The following is a 22665-nucleotide window of genomic DNA, read 5'->3' on the forward strand; positions in this document are numbered from 1 at the left end:
TTGTTGAGGTCTTTCATGGCTTGGTTCAGCATCATGCTGAAGAAGATTGAAAAGACGGTTGGTGCGATAATATTTTACCTTAATATGCATATAAAAAGGAGTCACGTGATGGAGTAGTGGCCGGACGGTGAACTCCAGCCCTCTCCAGAAAAGTCAGAAAAAACAAAGCAAAACACAAAGGCACAGAAATAAAAATCAAAGTAAAGTGAATATAAAGGTGGAAAGAAGATGGCGACGAAAAAAGAAAAGTCGAAACCAACGGTAAGAAGAGAGGAAGAGAAGACAACGGAAGATGAAGGAAAAGGCCTTACTTGTTCGAAGAGGCCCGCAGTGGAGAGAGAAACCCGCTCCCTCAGGTCGGTAGAATATGGACTACAAAAATGGCTCGCTGACCGAGTAAAAGAGCGCAACCGCGCATGCGCATGAAAAAAAAAACACCGACGGGAGGGGTGACCAGCTGGGTAGTCGATCTCCACAGCCGGCAACGACAGCTGCATAACACCTGCAGCAAGAGGAGAACATAGAAGACTACGAAAACAAGAAAGAAGAGAAGAAAAGGGCAACAAAGAAACAACAGATGGCCAACCCAGAGGAAGAAGAAGAGGAAGAGGAAGAATACAGTGAAATAGAAGAAGAAGGGAAAGGCAAGATAAAGGATATACTTTCTCTTATTAAAGAATACATGGAGTCATTTAAAGAATGGCAAGCACAAGAATTTAATGATTTAAGAAGAAGAATAAACAATACAGAAGAGAAAATGAATAAAATAGATATGACCTTATCAGAAATGGGAAAAAGAATGGACAAGGTGCAAGAACGAGAAGCAGCAGTAGAAATGGAGGTAGAAGACTTAAAAAAGAAATTAGAGGAATCTAATAAAAAAGTTAAAGAGACACAAGAACTGTTAGCTCAGAAAATAGATATAATGGAAAATTATAACAGAAGAAATAACATAAAGATAGTGGGCCTTAAGGAAGATGAAGAAGGCAAGAATATGAGAGAGTTTATAAAAGATTGGATACCTAGGATCCTAGGATGTCCAGAACTACAGCAAGAAATGGAAATAGAAAGGGCACATAGAGCATTGGCCTTTAAACCACAATCACAATAAAAGCCAAGATCTGTTTTAGTAAAATTCCTAAGATATACTACAAGAGAAAAGGTACTGGAGAAAACAATGGAAAAAGTAAGAGAGGACAATAAGCCACTGGAGTACAAAGGGCAAAAAATCTTCATTTATCCAGATATAAGTTTTGAACTCCTGAAGAAGAGAAAGGAGTTCAATACAGCAAAGGCGATTTTATGGAAGAAAGGGTATAAATTTATACTAAAGCATCCAGCGGTATTGAAAATATTTATTCCAGGACAACAAAACAGACTATTCTCGGATCCAGAGGAAGCACGAAAATTTGCAGAACAATTACAAAATAGACTGAGAGATGAAGACGTGTAACGAGAGTACAAAAGACTGCAAACTAAAAAGACACATAAGTTTTTGAACTCCTGAAGAGGAGGAAGGAGTTCAAAACATCGAAAACGATCGTATGGAAAAAAAAACTATTCTTGGATCCAGAGGAAGCAAGGAAATTTGCAGAACAACTACAAAACAATTAGAGAGATGAAGACATGTAATAAGAGTAAAAATGACCACGATTTATATGTATGTGGGTAAAGAGGTATATGTGTGTATATGTATAATGTGATACATGAATGTATCCGTATTTAGAGGAAAATATAGATAGTATAGACAAGAATTAAAAAGGGAAAGAAAAGGAATAGAGGGAATAAGGAGGGAATTAAAAGAGTGACCTTTGTCACATATGAAAAGTGAAATCTTTTCTGGGGGGGGGTTGGGTGGGGTTTGTTACGGTCACTGCAAAATCAGCTGACGCTTGCGAGTGAATTCGCAAATCCAAATGGAGAGGGGAGATGTGGTTGTCCGACAAAGGATAAAGGACAACTCAGGAGGGGAAGGGGGGATTGGGGCTAAATAAGTTTTAAATAGGAGAATAAGGAAAATGTTTGATGTTTTAGGAATGTTGTCTTATAAAGGATTCAAAACAAGAAAACAGAAATGGATAAGAAGGAAAAGTAATGATGGAGAAACGGAAAGGGAAGATAAACAAAGTATAAAATGGCTACGTTGAACTATATGACTTTAAATATTAATGGAATACATAACCAAATTAAAAGGAAGAAACTGCTAAATTTACTGAAAAAAGAAAAAATTGATATAGCATTTGTGCAAGAAACACATTTAACTGAATTGGAGCATAAGAAATTAAAGAGAGATTGGGTAGGACACGTAACAGCAGCATCGTATAATTCAAAAGCAAGAGGAGTAGCTATATTAGTAAAAATGTGCCATTTAAAATAGAAGAGGAAATAATAGATCCAGCAGGGAGATATGTAATGATAAAATGTCAGATATATTCGGAGTTTTGGAATCTACTCAATGTATATTCACCTAACGAAGAAGATCAAAAGTTTATGCAAGATATCTTTTTGAAGATAGCAGATACGCAAGGGAACATATTAATAGGAGGGGATTTCAACCTGAATTTGGATTCAAATATGGACAAAACTGGGAAAAAAATTAACAGAAAGAACAAAGTAACCAAATTTATAATTAAATCGATGGAAGAAATGCAACTTTTGGATATATGGAGGAAACAACACCCAAAGGAAAAGGAATATTCATATTACTCGGCTAGACATAAAACATACTCAAGAATAGACCTATTTTTGTTATCAGCTCGTATGCAAGATAGAGTAAAAAAAACAGAATATAAAGCTAGAATACTATCGGACCATTCACCCTTAATATTGACAGTAAAGTTACAGGACATCCCTCCAAGAATGTATAGATGGAGATTAAACCCCATGTTACTTAAAAGGCAGGATTTTAGAGAATTTATTGAAAAACAAATTAAAATGTATTTTGAAATAAATACGGAATCAGTGGAAGATAAGTTTATACTATGGGATGCAATGAAAGCATTCATTAGAGGGCAAATAATAAGTTATGTAACCAAGATGAAGAAGGACTATAATCAGGAAACAGAGCAGTTGGAAAGGGAAATAGTAAATATAGAAAAAGAATTAGTAATGAAGGAAGATATTACTAAAAAAGAGAATTGGCGGATAAAAAAATAAAATAAGAAACACTACAAACATAAGGTGGAGAAAAATATAATGAAGACAAAACAGAAATATTATGAACTAGGTGAAAAAACGCACAAAATCCTAGCATGGCAGCTTAAGACAGAACAAGCTAAGAAAATGGTATTGGCATCAAGGAAAAAAGACAAACAAATTACATATAATCCAAAAGAAATTAAGGAAAACTTTAGAGAATTCTATGAACAATTATACCGAACTGAAAACGAAGGGAAAGAAGGGAAAATAGATGAATTTCTGACTAAAATTGAACTACCAAAACTACAAATAGAGGAACAAAATAAATTAACAGAGCCATTTGAAATAGTAGAAATACAAGAGATAATAAAAAAAATTACCAAATAATAAGACACCAGGAGAGGATGGATTCCCAATAGAATTCTACAAAACATTTAAATTCTTATTAATTCCGCCCCTCCTGGAAGTAATCAACCAGATTGATGAAACACAAAGCTTACCAGATTCATGTAAAACAGCAATAATTACAATACTAAAGCAAGGGAAAGATCCACTCGCACCAGCGTCATATAGACCAATATCTTTACTTAACACAGATTATAAGATAATAGCTAAGCTATTAGCAAACAGATTAGCAGAGCATGTACCGAAAATGGTAACTTTAGACCGAACTGGATTTATCAAAAAAAGACGCACAACAGACAATATTTGTAAATTTATTAACTTAATTCATGCAGTAGAAGGAAATAAAGCACCTACAGTAGCAGTTGCTTTAGACGCAGAGAAGGCCTTTGACAGAGTAGAATGGAATTATTTGTTCAAAGTATTGCAAAAATTCAGTTTACCGGAGAAGTATATTAATTGGATTAAAGCATTATATAAGGGACCGTTAGCGAAAGTGACAGTAAATGGACATGTATCAAAGCAATTTAACTTAAGCAGGTCAACACGGCAGGGATGCCCACTATCACCTTTATTGTTTGCGTTAGCTATAGAACTACTAGCAGAATTGTTAAGAATAGATAATAATATAAAAGGAATAAAAATAAAAGACAAGGAATATAAAATCAGTTTATTTGCGGATGATGTTATAGTGTACTTAACAGAACCAGAACTATCAATAAAAGAATTATATAAGAAATTTAAGGAATATGGAGAAGTGTCGGGTTACAAGATAAACGTAAATAAAAGTGAAGCAATGCCTATGAATAATGCGGATTTCTCAAAATTTAAGAAGGAATCACCATTTAGATGGCAAATGCAAGCAATAAGATACCTAGGTGTACAAATAAACAAAAATCTCGGACAACTATATAAACTCAATTATTATCCACTAATGAAAAAATTACAGGACGATTTAGAGCATTGGAAAGATTTACCACTAACACTAATAGGAAGGATAAACTGTATTAAAATGAACATTTTTCCAAGGATATTATACTTATTTCAGGCATTGCCAATACAAGTGACAGAGAAATTCTTCAAGGAGTTAAAGAAAATAATAAGGAAATTTTTATGGAGAGGGGGGAAACCGAGGATAGCACCAGATAAATTAACAGAATGGTATAAACAAGGAGGCTTACAACTGCCAAACTTTAAAAATTATTATAGAGCCGCACAATTAAGATACCTATCAGATTTTTATCAAACAAGGGAAAAGCCAGATTGGACGAGATTAGAATTAGATGAAATGGGGGAAAAGATACCTGAACACATATTATATAAATGGGATGAAAAATTGATACAACATAGAAGTTCTCCAGTATTACATCATCTCCTCAATATTTGGAAGAAGATTCATGTAGAAAGAAATAAAACAAATTATCAATTACCAAAACTAATATTGACGCAAAACAAGTTACTCCCTTTTACAATAGATAACCTTTCCTTTAGAGAATGGGAAAAAAAAGGGATTAAAAGAATAGAAAATTGTTTTTCAGGAAATAGATTCTTATCCTTTGAACAAATGAAAGATAAGTACAATATAACTCAAGATACAGCGCTGGCATATTACCAATTGAGATCCTACTTGAAGGATAAATTAGGAAGCAGTTTGAGTTTGCCAGAGGCAAGTAACCTTGAATATGTGATTACAGATACAATGATAATCAAAAGATTTATAACAAATATGTATATTAAACTGCAAGAAAAGGAGAATGAGGAAACAAATGGTAAAACTAAACAAAAATGGGAACAAGATTTAAATATAAAGATAAAAAAGGAAACATGGGAGAAGTTATGCTCCGGAACGATGAGAAATACAATAAATACGAGGTTACGGATGATACAATATAACTGGATACACAGGCTATACATTACACCTCAAAAGTTAAATAAATGGGACCCAACAGTATCTGATAGATGTTTTCGATGTAAAAAAGAAATGGGAACTACAATTCATGCAATCTGGACATGTGAGAAAGTAAAAAAATTTTGGGAAGATCTAAATCAGATATTAAATAAAATAACAGAAAACAATATACCAAAGAATCCAGAGATCTTCCTCCTAAGTAATATAAAAAACAAAGAATTTGGAATTGATTTGGAGGATGCACAAAAAAGATTTGTTAAGATAGCTCTAGCCGTAGCAAAAAAATGTATTATGTCAACCTGGAAATTGGAAGATAATTTGAAAATACAACAATGGTATATAGAAATGAATAAATGTATTCCATTAGAAAAAATAACATATAGTTTAAGAAATAATATTGAAATATTCGAACAAATATGGGAGCCTTACATTAAATACAATAGCGAAAACCTACCGGGGACAATCATTACCTAAGTTGATGGAAGGAGAAGGAAATGAAAAGAATGGACTCAGTAGAATTTCTGGTGTATTTTTGTTGAGTGACAACATTGTCTGACTGGTTTAATGTATCCTAGATTGTATACCTTAAATGGACGGGAGAGGGGGGGGGTGGGAGGGCTGGGTTGGTTGGGGGGGGGGAGAAAATGGCACTGTATATGTGTGAAAAGGAAAAAGTGTGTACCATGGTTAATGTGATTTATGGTGTGAAAAATAAAAAATTTAAAAAAAAAATATGCATATAAAACACTTTCCACACTAAAGCATCTTAAACATAATAATGCACATAATACAGATGATAATACAGTACTGTTCTAATAATAAAAGTAACTACATAAGATCCTGAAATATTAACTATTTCTCTCTCCTTTATATGGCCTGACCCATTTCATGCATTGTAGGTAAAATTACAGTGGGAATGGCTTTTGCTGATTCTCTGCAGTTTCTGTGTTCCCCCTTCCTCCCTCTCTCTTGCTCGTACCCCCCTCCCTCCCTCTTGCTCATCCCCCCTCCCTTCCTAGTATTTATTTCTCTTCTTTCCTATCACCCTTGTTCACCCATGACCTCTTATCTGTGGGCTTGTGCTACTCCCCCTGCCCCTACCCCCATAATTTTATTCGGGCACCTGCTTGCTTTTTGCTCATACCTTGGTGAAGGGCGCATGCACAAAAGTTGGTTACATATCTTTGCACATAAAGAAAACTAGATGACCTGCTGAGTTTCTCCGACATTTTTCTGTATTGACCTTCAATCATAGCATCTGGGACAGAGCATCGGTGGAGTCATTAAATTCACCCAGTCTATGCTGGATGCTGCAGCTAAATGTGGCCAGCTCGACTCTCCAGCACAAGATCTTGTCATTTTTGATCTTGCCCTTGTGGGTGGTGCTGAACATGAATGCCACCGCGCTGGTCAGTGAGAAGGGTAAACCTCCTGACTGCCAGGTAGTGGCGCCAGGGACAGACTGCTTCCATGATCGCCTGGGCCTCCTTTTCGATGGTGGAGTGCCCAAACTCTGAACTATGAAGGATCCTAGAGAAAAAGGCCACGGGTCGGCCCCCTTGGTCAAGGGTGGCAAAGAGAACAACATCAGAGGCATCTCACTCCACCTGGCATGGGGTGGTCTCATCCACGGCATTCATCGTGGCGATGGCGATGTGGGCAAAGGCTGCTTGCGCCTCGGTGGGGAGGGGAAAGGTGGTGGCCCGGGCCAGTGGGCGGACCTTGTCAGAGAAGTGGGGGACCCACTGAGAGTAATACGAAAAGAGGCCGAGGCACCTGCGGAGGGCCTTGAGCGTGTGAGCAGTTCCGTTAGAGGACACGTGCGTTCTCACCTCACTGATTGAGAGTAAATGGAAGGTTCTATGACATTTAATATCATGAGCAGATTTTTTAAAATCTCACTCAAAAAGCCAGGCTGAATAGAACATTTAATCAGATGAATTAATTCAGGAAAGAAATGCATGGAATTTCTTAATGGTTGGGCATTTTCTGCTCTGGAATTTCCCAAAATAAAATATATTTGAATTTTCCTATAAATTCTGTTGCCCTCCACCATTTCTCTGAATAAAATAGGCAACTGAAAATGGAAATCCTTGAGGAGAAGCATCAGATTACATTGAAGTTAATTTGAGCCAAAATAGCTTCAGGTGTTCAACGTATCCTGTTCCTACAGTTTTCTCACTGTTAATAATTCACAAGGCAGTAACAGTTAATGCAATAACCAGTTTTTTCAGTTTGCAAAATGAGAAAGTGTTTAGGTAAGGAATATAGGTAGAAGTTGTGGCCACACCCCAAGGTCACCAACAACACATGTTCCTTATTATTAATGCAACAGCTCCATCTTACCGTCACATCTATGTATCCCCTACTATTATCAATCGTCTGCATATGTTTGATAGTGAATCATTGTTAAACTTACAGTTTTTGTCATTTCCGTAAAGATCATAAGACCATAATATATAGGAGCAGAAGTAGCCCATTTGGCCTGCAAAGTTCACTCTGCTTTTCCATTCATCCCTCAGCCTTCTCCCCATACCCTGACTATTCAAATACCTATCAATCTCTGCCTTAAATGCACCCAACAACATGACCTCCACACCCACCCATGGTAACAAATTTTGGAGGTTCACCACTCTCTGGTAAAGAAGTTAGGATTAGGCCTAAGGTCTGTTTTAAATGGGTCCCCTTCAACCCTGAAATTGTGCCCTCTTGTCCTTGACTTCCCCTACCATGGGAAACAAGTTTACCGCATCTTCTCAGTCCAGACCTTTCAACATTCTGTGGTGGAATGTGGTACTGCAGGTATGACCTCACTGGACTGGGTAGGCTGGCTCCCCTTCCGTACCTGTAGCTCCTCCCCATAAGATCCCTAATAAAGGCTGATAGCCCTAGTCTCCTCCCTCCATACTTTCCTTGGACATGAGCTAGCAGCATGTAGAGGCATGCCAAGATTTTCTGAATAATAAAGCCTTTGACTACTTGCTTTGTGTCTGCGGGTGGTCATTGATTTATTAATCAGAATTTTAATTGCCATGGATGAGGCGATTAGACTGGAGAAGATGGAAACCAATCCAAAGGAACCAGAGGCCTCTTTAGGGTTTGACATGTGGCTACATTATTTGAAGGCCTGCATGAGGCACCACGAGGTAACAACTGACGGTGATAGATATGATCTGCTCTTCACAGCAGTGGGCCACTGGATGTACAAGATAATCCATGACTATGAAGGGTATGATGAGGCAATGGCCCTGCTGTGACAGCATTATAGAACCCCGATGAACGATATGCATGCTTGCTACCAATTGGGCACCTGACGCCAGGGCTCTGGTGAGTCGGTTGACAATTTCGTAAGGGGTATGTGGGAGCTGGAGCAAGCCTGCTGGTGCTGGGATGTGACTGCAGTGACCTATCCAGAGGAGCTCATTCGTGACGGGCTAGTTGCGGGCTTCCGCCCCTGTCACAAAATCACTGGAAACAGCTTAAAGGTAAGCAGAGGCCTACTCAGCAGGCCATGCTGCCACCAGGTGGGGAGAATGGGTGACACCATCTTGGAGGTCGGGGCCCCTGACTGCTGTTGCCAAGCACGAGGTGCAACGACTGTGGCCAGAGCAAATACTCGTGGAAGTATTGACAGGCCTGTAGTGTGACCTGCTCAAATTGCCAGAGGAAGGGGCATTATTGCAAAGTTATGCTCCTCGAACCCCCACTCTAGCAGTGCCACGTGCAGGCTGACCCACTTCCGGCGTCATTTCCGGTAGCCGAGAATCAAACATCCAGAACAAGACCGTGAGGATACAGGGGCGATGTCATATCCAGCTTCTCTTTGTACTCTACCCCATGCGACCTATGGGGGCGGCCATCTTCACAATCTCCCAGGCAACCTTCTTGGCAACAGCTATCCCAACGATACAGCAGCAGTGACTCAAACAGTGAGCTGACGTTGGCCTCCATTGTGTTGCCCCAGAGTAGGCCACACCAGCAGGAGCAATTGATGATGGACATTGAGGTAAACGGCCATACACGGGCTGCCTGTTTGATACAGGAAGCACAGATAATTTCATACACCCAGGCGCAGCCCAACATTATTCCCTGATGGTGACCCCAGCTTAGAGCAAAATTGCGCTTGCCTCTAATCCCTCTCCGCGGAAATCAGCGGGTGTGCATTGTCGCCCCAACCATGAGGGACGTGAAATATAAAAACTTCAAACTACTGATGATGCCCCACCTCTGCACAACCGTTATACTGGGGCTGGATTTCCAGAGCCACTTAAGGGTATGCTGATGCAGTTTGACAGGCCCCACCCCAAACTCACAGTCAGTAATAGCCAGTTCCTGGAGGGTCCACCTGTTATTCCGAATATGCCCAATTACACAGGTCCTTCCACCCCCTCTCTCTCAAAACCTCACCCCGGGCTGCAAACCAGTCACCACTAAGAGCAGGCAATACAGCCCCGGGGACAGGGAATTCATAAAAATGGAAATGGGGCGAGAGGGCATAATAGAGTCCAGTAACAGCCCCTGGAGGGCACAAATGGTGGTGGTGAAGAGTGGGGAGTACTGGATGGTCATTGATTACAGCCAGACCATCAACAGGTTCACCAAATTAGCTGCCTACCCTCTCCCCAGCAGAGCCCATATGGTGAATGAGATCGCCCAGTTCAGGGTCTTCTCCACTATAGACCTCAAATCAGCATATCACCAAATTCAAGGCAGTCTCATCAGTCTTGCAGCCTGGTGTAAGTTCTTTTACCACAGTCGCCCAAAATCTGCTTGGGTTCCTTGCCTTGAGTTGCCAATAGACCACTGCCTGTTTGTTCTTTGGCTGCAAGGCCCCTCATTTCCTATGGATTGTCTCCTCTGCTTCTCCTTCTTAAATGGGGGTGGGGGGGATGGTCTTCCCATTTTATGGTGCCCTGCGCCAGACCTCCCCAGAGGTCTGAGGCTTCCCCAGAATCTGCAGCTCCTTGAGGTTACTGCTGCCACCTTGTGCCCAGATTCTGCGGTTGTAGAATTTTAAAATGAACCACCATCACTTCCTTTAACAGGCTGTTTAAAGCATGTAGTTAGACTTGAGGGGGGGGGGGGGGGGGTAGAACTCTGTGGAGGAGCACTGTTGTTTCCTCATTTAATTCTCCACGAGTCCATACAAGCAGCAATACTGTCATTGTCACAGCTCTGGTGCTGCCATATTTTTTATATAAAAGATTCCTTCATTCCTATTTTGTTTCCTGCTGATCAGCCAGTGCTCAACCCATGTAATTTCTTTGTGATAAGATTATTCTGCACCACGTGCACATGCATGACGTCTTGAAGACTGAAGCTATGGTTCTTTTCCACAAATTGAATATCCTTTTATAGAATTTTCTGCAGTAGCCTTTTGTATATCGTATATTGTAGCCTTTCCGATTAGAACAGTATTGCTCACACCACGTTCTAGTTTCTTAATTTTTTTTTGTTTATCTCTCAGTTCAATGTATTCTTTCTCTTCACACTGTGAAGTTTATCTACTTTAGGATCCTTTTTTATGGGTTTGTTAATACGTCTGCTATATATGGTTGCCACTGTGCATCAGTGGTGCTTACTCAATGCACGCATGCACACAAAAGCCCGCTAAATTTTAAAAGTTTGAGAGTCTTCTCAGGTGGTCCAGATTTCTGGCATCCAGATTTTGAACTTCTACTAGTTAAAAAAAATTGGTCAAATATTATTCTGGTGATGAATAGCACAGGGCAAAAAAAAGTACATGTAGTCACCATGGAAAATATATGGAAGGAAGTCGATTCATATTGAGTGAATTGGCAGACTAGTATCAAGTAAATTGTGATAATTTTTTCTACTCTCTGCCAAATCTGCTGCTCCCCCCCCCCCCCCCCCAAACCATTCCCAACACCCAAGCACCTGGTATGCAAATATATTTGGAGAATGGAGGTGGGTGGGAAATCTGACTTCAAGTCCTTAAGAAATGTAGACTATATGGTTGCAGGTCACAACTTGACATGTTGCTGTATTGTATCAGTGGGAGCTCAGACTCTTGCTTGTTTGCATGTTACAACTAATTTTATGTAATAAAACACAAAGTTATGTTAAGCACAAAGATTTGAATCTTCATAGAAGGTAAAATAAATGTATTTACAGCAATGTGTGCAGAGTTGCCTACAGGGTCAACTCATGATCCAGTGTGTTGTATTTGGCTCTTCTCCATTGATATTCTAAACTTGCAATGGTTTTCCCTGTGCCATAAATGCTCTGTGATTAGTAAGGGATTGCTTAAGGTGGTATGTGAGTGAAAATAAAAAGTTTGAAAACCACTGTTTTAATCATAGCTAATTGATTCGTTATGTGCACGGTTTCAGAATTCCAAAGGAAATGGGCCAATAATAATTTTTCTCCAAGCAAAATATTTCAGTAACAATTGGGTCTAGAGCAGTGATTTTCAACCTTCCCTTCCCACTCACATCCCACCTTAAGTAATCCCTTACTAATCACAGAGCACTTATGGCATAGGGATTGCTTAAGGTGGGATGTGAGTTTAGGGGGGCAGTTTGAAAACCACTAGACAGATGTGAATGTTTGCTTTGAGCAATGCAGGAGAAAATTATATGTATGTATCGATTCCAGAGTCTCTGATTTGTCAATAATATTTTCTTGCCAAGATTTTATTGTTAAATTAATATTTAACAAGACTTTGACCGTTTACCCTTTTAACATTTGAATTTTTCCTCTTAAAATTGTTGAAAATAATAATCTTTAGTATTTTCTTGATAAAACATGTTTTTAGATTAGTTTTCTTTTGGAACATTGACCAGACTGAGGTATCTTTGATTTGCCAAATTAAAAAAAACCCAACTTGAATAGTAAACATTTAAATTTGTATTGGATTCTTTATAATAGTTTGTTTTTTGATAATGTCCTACACAGCATAGAGGTGTTTTTTTTAAATTAAATTATTTAATTTGCAGTCCCACTTCTGGAATTTACATTCTAATTATTATTTGAGCTGAGTTGAAAGTTATACGGTAACACTGTTTGGCCACCGCAACCTGATGGAAATTTATTGTTTCAGACTCCACTCTGAAAGTGCATGAGATTAAGCAAATAATGAAATCAAAATCTTGCAGATACTTCAGATATAAAATAAAAATAGGAAAACAGTACTAGATGAGAGAACAGGGTTAAGTTTCAAATTGATGGTTTTATGTCTATACTGGTTATGGATTCTATCTGCACACGTGACCTCTGTTAATACACATGATAAGATTGTGATCTTTCTGGATGGTTTTTTTTCACATCTGTGTCCTTTTTGTCCCCTCAGTGGCTTGTCAGATACCATCATTCTTGACATCATATCCAACTATTTGGTGTTGCCCAATCGAATCTCTGTGCCACTTGTGAATGAGGTGCAGTTGTCTCAGCTGCGGTTCCCTGTACCAAAAGTAAGTTCTGGAACACTGACTGCTCAAGTGCTGGACATTTTTGACTATGTTTTAAATTTAAGGATTTAATTGAAATGTATGCCAGTAACAATTTAGTTTCCTAAAATAACCACTGGCTGTTCACAAGTATGCCTGTCGCTGATGAACTGCAGCAGGGCAGTGCGATAAACGTAAGTTTCTCCGGCAGAACTAATGCAGTCTAATGGGGCATAGAGAAATATTTAGAAAACCTTATTTTATGTGAACTAGCTTATGGATGATCTTGTGTTGCAGGGCATTTGCAGGTGACAAAAAATAACTTATTTTAATATAATAACAGCAAAAAATAAAGACCCAACAGCATTTTAGGGTTGAAAAAGTTTGGATTTATATCACTTCACACCATGCAGTTTGTGGTGGTACACCACTGGCCTACTGCAGGAGGCAACCTCTGACCCTGCAGAAGAGCATGGGGACAAGACAACACCTGGCCGACTGTCAATCAGCTGACCTGAATTGACCAAGCCCCACCCGGTCAGGTGTCAATCACCCTCCGGGATATAAGCCTGGACTGGGCCCTTCGAAGTCATTCTCAGAGTTTACAGCAGCTCAATCTCACAGCCGGCTCTGTGGAAGTTTCTGTCGAATAAAGCCTGTTGTACAGTCTTTTGGTTTTGTGTGTTTGCTTCTGACCAACCGTACACAACAATTTATTCAATGTGAATTCTCAAAGCTGCTATAGAAGAGCACCTGAGTGCCGAGAGCTTCGAAATCAACCCACGCCACCCGGAAGCACAAACACGCTTCAAGATCTGGAAGCACGCGGTCAAAGTGATCATCGAGGCTCACGCTGACGACATCCTGGACTCTGATTCAAAGAGGCTCATCTTACTCCAATCAAAGCTGGGTCCGAGAGCCTTCCAGACTCTCAAAGACTGTACCAGGTACTCTGAAGCGATGAACACCCTCGAGACCATGTATAAACCTCCCATAAATGTGGTCTTTGCAAGGTACCTCCTGAGTATCCGAGCGCAACTACCCAGGGAGGCAGCTGAGTCTTACCTAAGAGCCCTGCGTGAGTTGACCCGACCTTGTCTAGCTGAACCCAGGGACAATGAAAGGGAGGTTGAAAGGCTGATCAGAGATGCCTACGTCTGAGGGATACGCGTGAGGGACATCAGGCAGAAGCTGCTAGAACAAAATATCTACTCACTGGCCAAAACAGTGGAGGTAGTCTGAACCCTGGAGGGAGCAGCCCTGCACACCGAAGCCTTCGATTCTAGGCTTCCTCAGGCCTCCGTGTGGTCAGCACATTTGACTGCTGTGGCCCAAGATCAAGCTGGGGAAGAAAATATCGCTGCTGCGGGGGCCCAGCTCCCATGTGGGTCCCAGTGTGGGTCTGATTGTCGATCACACCAAAACTGCCCAGCCAAAAACTAGTATTGCCAAGGTATGCCTTTGCCAAGGTATGCCTCTCAAAGCCAGCCGGCAGCTCAGCGGCCCTCTACGACCTCCCCCCTCCCTCTCAGTCCCCACCATGTGTGATTGCCAGGCAGTGTGCCCCCGCAGCCACTTCTGGCCTCCCCAACCCTGGCGGCCCAACTTCTGGCCTCGCCAGGAACGATCACCACGTGCGCGCACCATGCACCTGGACCAGCCCTCGCTCTCACCAATGCCACCTCCCAAAGTCTACAACGACGTTACTTCCAGTCTACGGAATGGCGTCACCTCTGCTGGCTGTGATGACGTTGCCCTCCCTGACAACTAGTGATGTGACGCCACTTCCCCCCGCGCATCGAACGCAGCCGGGGAAGAAGGCCAGTCATGACTCACCATCCCACGTGGCGCCGCCATCTTGGGCCGGATAGGCACGGATGCCGCTGACACCGAGTGCCTCCCAGGCTTCCAACGATGACAACGTGGTCAACATGGGCGCTGACCAAGTCACTCTACCGACGCACCCCACATCTCTGGACGCTGCTAACTGCCGCACACCACACCCCATGACTACAGAGAGCACCAACAGTTGACACTCACCTCTCATGATGTCTGCAGAGGACACCAACAACCTACTTCCACCGTCCAAGCAGCCACCACCCTGACCAGGGACATTCCCCACAACCTTGGGCACTCCATGGTGGACATAAAAATCAATGGACAAGTAACAAAATGCCTAATTGACAGTGGCAGCATCGAGAGTTTCATTCACCCGAGCGTGGCCCTCTCACTAAAGCTAAAAATCCACCCCACAACCTTCTTTATCGTCTTCGCCATCAAGGACTGGACTATCAATACCCTCGGGCGCTGCTCAGCCGATCTGATTGTGGGGAGGGGTGGTGAGACATACACTGGGTTCAGGCACCTGGTCATGTCCAAACCCTGCACACCAGTCCTCCAATGCCACTTGCAGAGCATCACCCTACAGACAGACCAGACCATCAACCGGTATACCCAGCTGGATGCCTACCCCCTACCAAGGATAGCCGACATGGTCAACGAGATAGCCTGCTTCTGGGTCTTCTCCACAATTGACCTGAAGTTGGCCTATCACCAACTCCCCATCCACCCACGGGACAAGCCATTTTCCGCCTTTGAGGCAGACGGGTGCCTGTACCAGTTCCATCGAGTTCCGTTTGGGGTCACGAATGGGGTCTCCATCTTCCAGCGGGAGATGGATCATATGGTAGACCGGCACAAGCTAAAGGCAACTTTCCCGTACCTGGATAATGTCACCATCTGCAGCCACGACCAGCAAGACCACGATGCCAACCTGGAGAAATTTCTCCGGACGGCCGAGGAGCTGAACCTCACTTACAACAAAGAGAAATGCGTGTTCAGCACCACCCGCCTCGCCATCCTGGGGTACCTCGTGGCACATGGTGTCATCAGCTCAGATCCAAAAGAGATGTACCCGTTAATGGAGCTGCCCCTCCCCCCCATGCTCAAAGCCCTCTGCAGGTACTTTGGCTTATTCTCTTACTACTCACTGTGGGTTCCCCGCTTCTTGGACAAGGTCCGTCCACTGACCCAGGCCACAATATTCCCGCTCCCACCCGAGGTGCATCAGGCAGGACATGGCAGACGCCACGATGCATGCCATGGACGAGGACTCCCCCTTCCAGGTGGAGAGCGATGCCTCCGATGTGGCCCTTGCCGCCACTCTCAACCAAAGGGGGCGCCCAGTTGTCTTCTTCTCCAGGACCCTCCACGACTCTGAACTAGGGGTCCGTCACTGGCACCACTACCTGGCTGGCAGGAAGTACACCCTCCTCACCGACCAGCAGGCAGTGGCATTCATGTTCAACACCACCCACCGGGGCAAGATTAAGAAAGACAAGATCTTGCGCTGGAGAGTCGAACTGGCAACATACAGCTACGACATCCAGTATCATTCCGGGAAGTTTAGCGACTCTCCCGATACCCTCTCCCAGACCTGCGTGTCGCTCCACGACAACCAGTTTCAGGCACTGCATGAGTCCCTCTGCCAGCCAGGCATCACCCGTTTATACCATTTTATCAAGTCCCGTACACCGTCAGAGACATCAGGACCGAGGTGTTCCGGGTCTCCACGGAATGCAAACCTTGCTTTTTCCGCCCACCTCTTGAAGGTCACTTGGCCCTTCGAGCGCCTTGGTATGGACTTCAAGGGACCCCTGCCTTCCACAATTTGCAACTTCTACTTCCTCACTGTTATAGACAAGTACTCCCTCTTCCCTTTTGCTATCCCTTGCCCAGACACCTCCACGGCCACCATCATCAGGGCACTGACACAGATCTTCACCACGTTTGGCTACCCCGCATTTATCCACAGCGACCGGGGGTCTAGCTTCATGGTGAGGAACTACGCCAGTACCTGACATCAAGGGGCATCACGACTAGTCGCACGACTAGTTACATCCCAAGAGGTAATGGACAAGTGGATCACGAAATCGGGGTGATCTGGAAGGCAGTTCTCCTGGCCCTTAAGTCAAAAGAGTGGTCTATAGAGTACTGGCACGACGCTCTCCCTGAGGCGCTTCATTCCATTTGGTCACTTCTGTGTATGGCTACCAATGAGACCCCTCACGTACGCCTGTTTTCATTCCCCAGGAGACTGGCGACGGGAATGTCTCTCCTGGTATGGCTCACGTCCCTGGGACATAGACACGTGTGAGCACACAAGGCCGAACCCCTGGTCGAGCAGGTGTTCCTCCTATACGCGAACCACAACTACGCCTACATTAGGTTCAGCAGTGGCAGGAGGACACCATCTTAACCAGGGTCCTGGCACCAGCAGGAGCACCCACCACTGCACAGAACAGCATCCTCCAGCCCAGGACCCCACCAGCCTTATACACACCTCCGACCCCGGACAGCTATGGGACATTCAAGACTTCCTTGGGCATCAAGGACTTGCTACAACCATGGGAGATGAACCCGCCCTTTGCCCATCCGATGTGATACACATGCCTTAACCCTGGCGCTCGCGGCCATTCCTCCGCGCTGCACCACGCCAGCCGCTCCAGCCCCTGCCCCCAGCCCCCCCCCCCCACACCCTCACCGATCAGTGACCAGGAGCCAGTCCTGTGACAGTCGCAGAGACTCCTACGGCCACCGGACCATCTCAATCTGTAATGACGGTATATATGTTTTGGGGCTCTTTACTGCAACTTCCCTCCTGCCCCCCAGGACAATTTTAAAGAAGGGATTGAATGTGGTGGTACACCACTGGGCTACTACAGGGGGCAACCTCTGTACCTGCAGAAGAGCAAGGGAACAAGACAAGACCTGGCTGGCTGCCATTCAGCCAACCTGAATGGACCAAGCCCCACCCAGTTGGGTCTCAATCACCCTCTGGGATTATAAGCCTGGGCCGGCCCCTTCGAAGTCATTCTCAGAGTTTACAGCAGCTCAATCTCTCAGCTGGCTCTGTGGAAGTTTCCGTCGAATAAAGCCTGTTGTACAGTCTTTTGGTTTTGTGTGTTTGCTTCTGACCAACAGCGCACCACACTGTTCCAATGAAATACTTTCCATTGAGGTTGCTGTTGTATTGCAATTGAATTGAATTATTTATTGACACATATGCTGTGAAAAGTTGTATATGCTTGCCATCCAGGTAATTCAGCCACTACATATTACAGCAGGCAGTTCAAGAATATAAACATAGTGTTATAATGAACCAAAGTGTAGGGTATAGTATCACATAACACAGAAGTCCAGGACATGGTGTTGAAGAGAAAAGAACAGATAAATAATGCAAGACATCATCTTTTACTCATGGGAAGTCCATTCAAGAGTCTGATAACGCAAGGAAAGAAAGGGAGGGGGTGGTTGTAGAAGAGAATGTGACTCAGGTGGAATCTGTCCTTTACTATGTTCACTGCTTTCCTGAGGCAGCAAGAGACGAAGACAGAAACTGGCTTTAAATTTATATAGAAGATCACACAGATAGAATTTACACACACATTACTCTTCTATGACACCAGAAGGGTTAAAAAAAATCAATGTTTTCTTTGACTGATTGGGCAATAATTATTGTGAAGGATACACAGTACACCAACATTTAAAAAAAGCTGTCAACGACTTCTACTGAGAGAGCAGTAAAGAATGCTGCTTCTAAATTGCACTGGAGCAGTAGGCTAGATATTTGTACTGAAACATAGAGAATTGGACATAACTTCGTGCTCCCAACTGAGTCAAGGCAAGTTCTATTTACTGCATGCCACTCAAGAAATGTTACCAGCACTCTCGTCCAGATATCATATTTTCGTTTCCTCTTATTCATTAAATGTTTGCTTTCATTTGGAAATGGCTGTGATGGATGCAAATCTGAAATTGCTACATTGGCACATATGTTTTAGTCTTGTTCATCCTTAGAAAACTATTAGAAAAAAATGTTTTAATATCTTTTCAACTATACTCCAGATGGAGCTACGACCCAACCCAATAACTGGTCTTTTTGGGGTTATTAACCCAGACATAGGGAGTTTTTCTGTACCTGTCTAACAGGTTGTGGCCTTCTCTACATTGTTGGCTAAAAGAGCCATCCTGTTCAAGTAGAAAGACTCTAGACCTCCAACAGTGTTTCAATGGTTTTCTCATACTATGTCTTGTCTAAGCTTAGAAAAAAATGAGATATCATGTATTTGATTCATCAGTGAAATTTGAAGATACATTGTGACCTTTTATGTCTTATTTTCATATGATGTAAATGTTTCTAATGTGATTAGATGTATTTACTCTTCCAGATGAAATATAATCTTACCATTGGTTTTTGATTTATGGTGGGAACCCTCAGGATAAGCTGCTTAGCTGTTTTTGTTAGTTTTTTCTTTGTTATTATTAGAGTAGGTTAGGTGAGGTTCTTTTTTTATATAATACTTATTTTTTTTATTTTTACCCATTGCAGTGGAAGGGGGAAACCAAGTTTATACTGTTGGAAGTTTTATGTACATGTGTAATATTGTTTTTTCAGTTTAATTTCCTTTTCATCATTGTATTGTATTTCTCATTAAAAAAAAGATTAAAAAAGAAAAGGAAATGGTTGCTTGAGCTTCAAGATTTGTAATAAACATGAATAAAACTAAACTCACCCATCTAAAGAAATATGCTTATTGAGTCCTCTCTATCATCAAATTTTAATAACATGTTTGAAACCTCTCCTGTTACATGTATTGAATTATACTCCAACTGACCATCAGAGCTTTTAAGAACTTTATCATCACTCCTTATCAGATCATTCTGTTAATGGTGGATTTTATAGATTTTAATTAATTATATTTACACAGGGATTTCTAAGAATATACTTCATTGAAGCTGATGATCTGTTATGGAAGGACACGTATATGAAGGGACTTGCAAAAGGAAAATCTGACCCTTATGGCATTGTTCGTATTGGTAACCAAATCTTCCAAAGCAAAACTATCAAGGAAAACCTAAATCCAAAGTGGAATGAAGTTTACGAGGTAATTATGCTTCTCAGTATGGAGCTTGACTAGTTCTTTGTGCATGTAATGTCGAGCTGGAATTCCAACTATAATTCCCAAGGTCATCAATGCCAAGATACTTTTAGCAGGTCCATTTGGAAGTTGTGTTAAGTATCTACTATATTAGTGTTGCAATAAGTTATCAAATTGAGGCTTGTCATGTGTTTTGATGTCCAACAATTAATTCCCAATTGTTACAAATAATTTTTAGCTATCTTGAGCTAAAATTTTGAATAATTATATTCAGCTATTACTGTATTTATTGTCTTTTGTAGCCGACCGCTACAAAGAAACACACACACACACACACACACAGTGTGGCAGGTTAAGCTCACTCCTTTATTAGGACTGGAAAGGCTGTTTTTATACTGTTCAAGTTCCCTCCGTTTTTGCAGCCATGCATATGAATGCCCTTCTTCTCCAGCCTGTTCCTTCTGAGTGAGCTGGGCAGCTTGACCAACACCATTTTAAGGCTGTTGGTCTGCTGCTGCCCCTGGTTCATTGTCCTGGATTTCTGTCCGCGTCTGCTGCCACGCGATGTGCTGGCCTGATCTCTGCAATTGCAGGCCACCACACTTTATTAATTGATTTGGACACCTGGTTTAATTATGCAGAAGGTAGATAGTTGGTCAACTACAAGAGTTTTTAATGCTTGAATGAAAGCTTACTGTCTTAATTTCTAATGATATGTTAATTTAAATTGTATTTTTGTTCATTTGTTTCATATGGTACAATAAATATTATCATAAAATCAGTGCATCTACATATTCCTATTGTTTAGGAACTTCCAGTTTCTCGTTGCAGTTCTGCTTGGATTCAAGCCAGCAGTTTTTCCTATTAAGATGCTCTAATAGCTTTATTGGTTAATGTTCAAACCTTTCCTCTTTAGGACCTGTTGGATAGCTCTTGACTTTCTTCATAGGCAAGAAGCACTAAAGTAGGTTCTGGATTCTTTCCAACCTGCAACAAGTTCCATCTAGGGACTTCAAACAATACTGTTTCTTTTTATAGAACAGTCCTCTATTCCCAGGAATTAGCTGGGTGTATTGGGACAGTCTCAATGGGCTGAATACCCTATTTCTGCTCCCATGTCTTTATAATGTCCTGCACTATTATACAAGCAGTCCCCAGGTTAAAAACGAGTTCCATTACCTCGGTATGTCTATAATTCAAATTTATATGCAAATCGGAACAGGTCCTTATAAATCACTTTCCAATACACTAAAACATGTTAAACATAAAAGTAATCGACAATAAGGCAGTACATAATAACATAACAGGTAAGAATACAATACTGTGCACAATAAAAGGAAATACATATGGCCGTAAGATCATGATTAAAAGTTAACACATCGGAGAAGATGATGGAGAGATGGCTACAGTACAGGTACCCTATGGCCCTCCCGCATCATCGCTCCTTCTGATCCACGCTCCTTCGTTCTCTACTCGCTCTCCCCACTACCCCCTCCCTCCCTCCTAGGCTGGGCTTCCATTTTGTGGGCTGAACAGCAGCCCCACGTCGAGTCATAAGGGCTCCAGAGGTATCGCAATGGTGGACGCTGCCTCTTCTTCTCCCCAACCCCACCCCCCCTTCCTCTCCCTCCCCTCCTCCCGCTATTTGGCAAGGAAAGTAGTGGCCCCACGCCAAGACATGATGGTTCTGGAAGTGTCGCTGCTGGTTCTTCTCCCCCCTCCCTCCCCTCTGCTGAGCTGCTCATCTCCTCGCCTGCCCGCTGCTTCCCCTAGGCTACCTGAATGAACCTCGCAGTAGTGATTTAATGCTGCCCTTGCTTTTTGCTAATTGATTTTTTTTTTGTTAAACTGCACATTGTCATTCTGTATATTCTTGCTCTTCTACGAGATAGACAACAGACTCGCCAAGGCAATTAGCGTCTTTGGAAGACTACACAAAAGAGTCTGGAAAAACAACCACCTGAAGAAACACACAAAGATCAGCGTGTACAGAGCCGTTGTCAAACCCACGCTCCTGTTCAGCTTCGAATCATGGGTCCTCTACCGGCATCACCTACGGCTCCTAGAACGCTTCCATCAGCGCTGTCTCCGCTCCATCCTCAATATTCATTGGAGTGACTTCATCACCAACATCGAAGTACTCGAGCTGGCAGAGTCCACAAGCATCGAATCCACGCTGCTGAAGACCCACTGCGCTGGGTGGGTAACGTCTCCAGAATGGAGGACCATCACCTTCCCAAGATCGTGTTATATGGCGAATTCTCCACTGGCCACCGAGACAGAGGTGCACCAAAGAAGAGGTACAAGGACTGCTTAAAGAAATCTCTTGGTGCCTGCCACATTGACCACCGCCAGTGGGCTGATCTCGCCTCCAACCGTGCATCTTGGCGCTTCACAGTTCGGCGGGCAGCAACCTCCTTTGAAGAAGACCACAGAGCCCACCTCACTGACAAAAGACAAAGGAGGAAAAACTCAACACCCAACCCCAACAAACCAATTTTCCCTTGCAACCGCTGTAACCGTGCCTGCCTGTCCCGCATCGGACTTGTCAGTCACCAACGAGCCTGCAGCAGACGTGGACTTTTTACCCCCTCCATAAATCTTCATCCATGAAGCCAAGCCAAAGAAGAAGAACTTTGTACTGTTGTTCGCATGCTTCAGTTGACTTGCTGGACTGCTCATGTCACTGGCCACCTAACAGTCAACAGAGCAGTGAGCCAATGGAAAGCAAGCTCCACTCAAACTGGAAGTGGACATCATTCTCCTTCCAGTTGGCTTGTCGGTTCGTAACTACAGGTTGTACATAAATTGGACGTTTTCATCCCAGGGACTGCCTGTTCCAAGATACAGTGAAAAGGTTCATTTT

The 22665-nt window shown here is 42.6% G+C and overlaps 1 protein-coding gene across 3 annotated transcripts in view; it reads left to right on the forward strand.

Annotated features, from left to right (window-relative positions):
• Window positions 1-22665, forward strand: part of LOC138751863 (extended synaptotagmin-2-A-like) — a 246502-nt gene that overhangs the window by 181301 nt on the left and 42536 nt on the right. For all 3 annotated transcript variants that reach the window (XM_069914724.1, XM_069914725.1, XM_069914726.1), the window contains 2 exons: window positions 12762-12882; window positions 19629-19805. In XM_069914724.1, the coding sequence (XP_069770825.1) occupies window positions 12762-12882; window positions 19629-19805 (298 nt within the window). The remainder of the gene's footprint in view (window positions 1-12761; window positions 12883-19628; window positions 19806-22665) is intronic.

The sequence above is a fragment of the Narcine bancroftii genome, chromosome 1, assembly GCF_036971445.1.
Source record: "Narcine bancroftii isolate sNarBan1 chromosome 1, sNarBan1.hap1, whole genome shotgun sequence".
Classification (NCBI taxonomy): Eukaryota; Metazoa; Chordata; class Chondrichthyes; order Torpediniformes; family Narcinidae; genus Narcine; species Narcine bancroftii.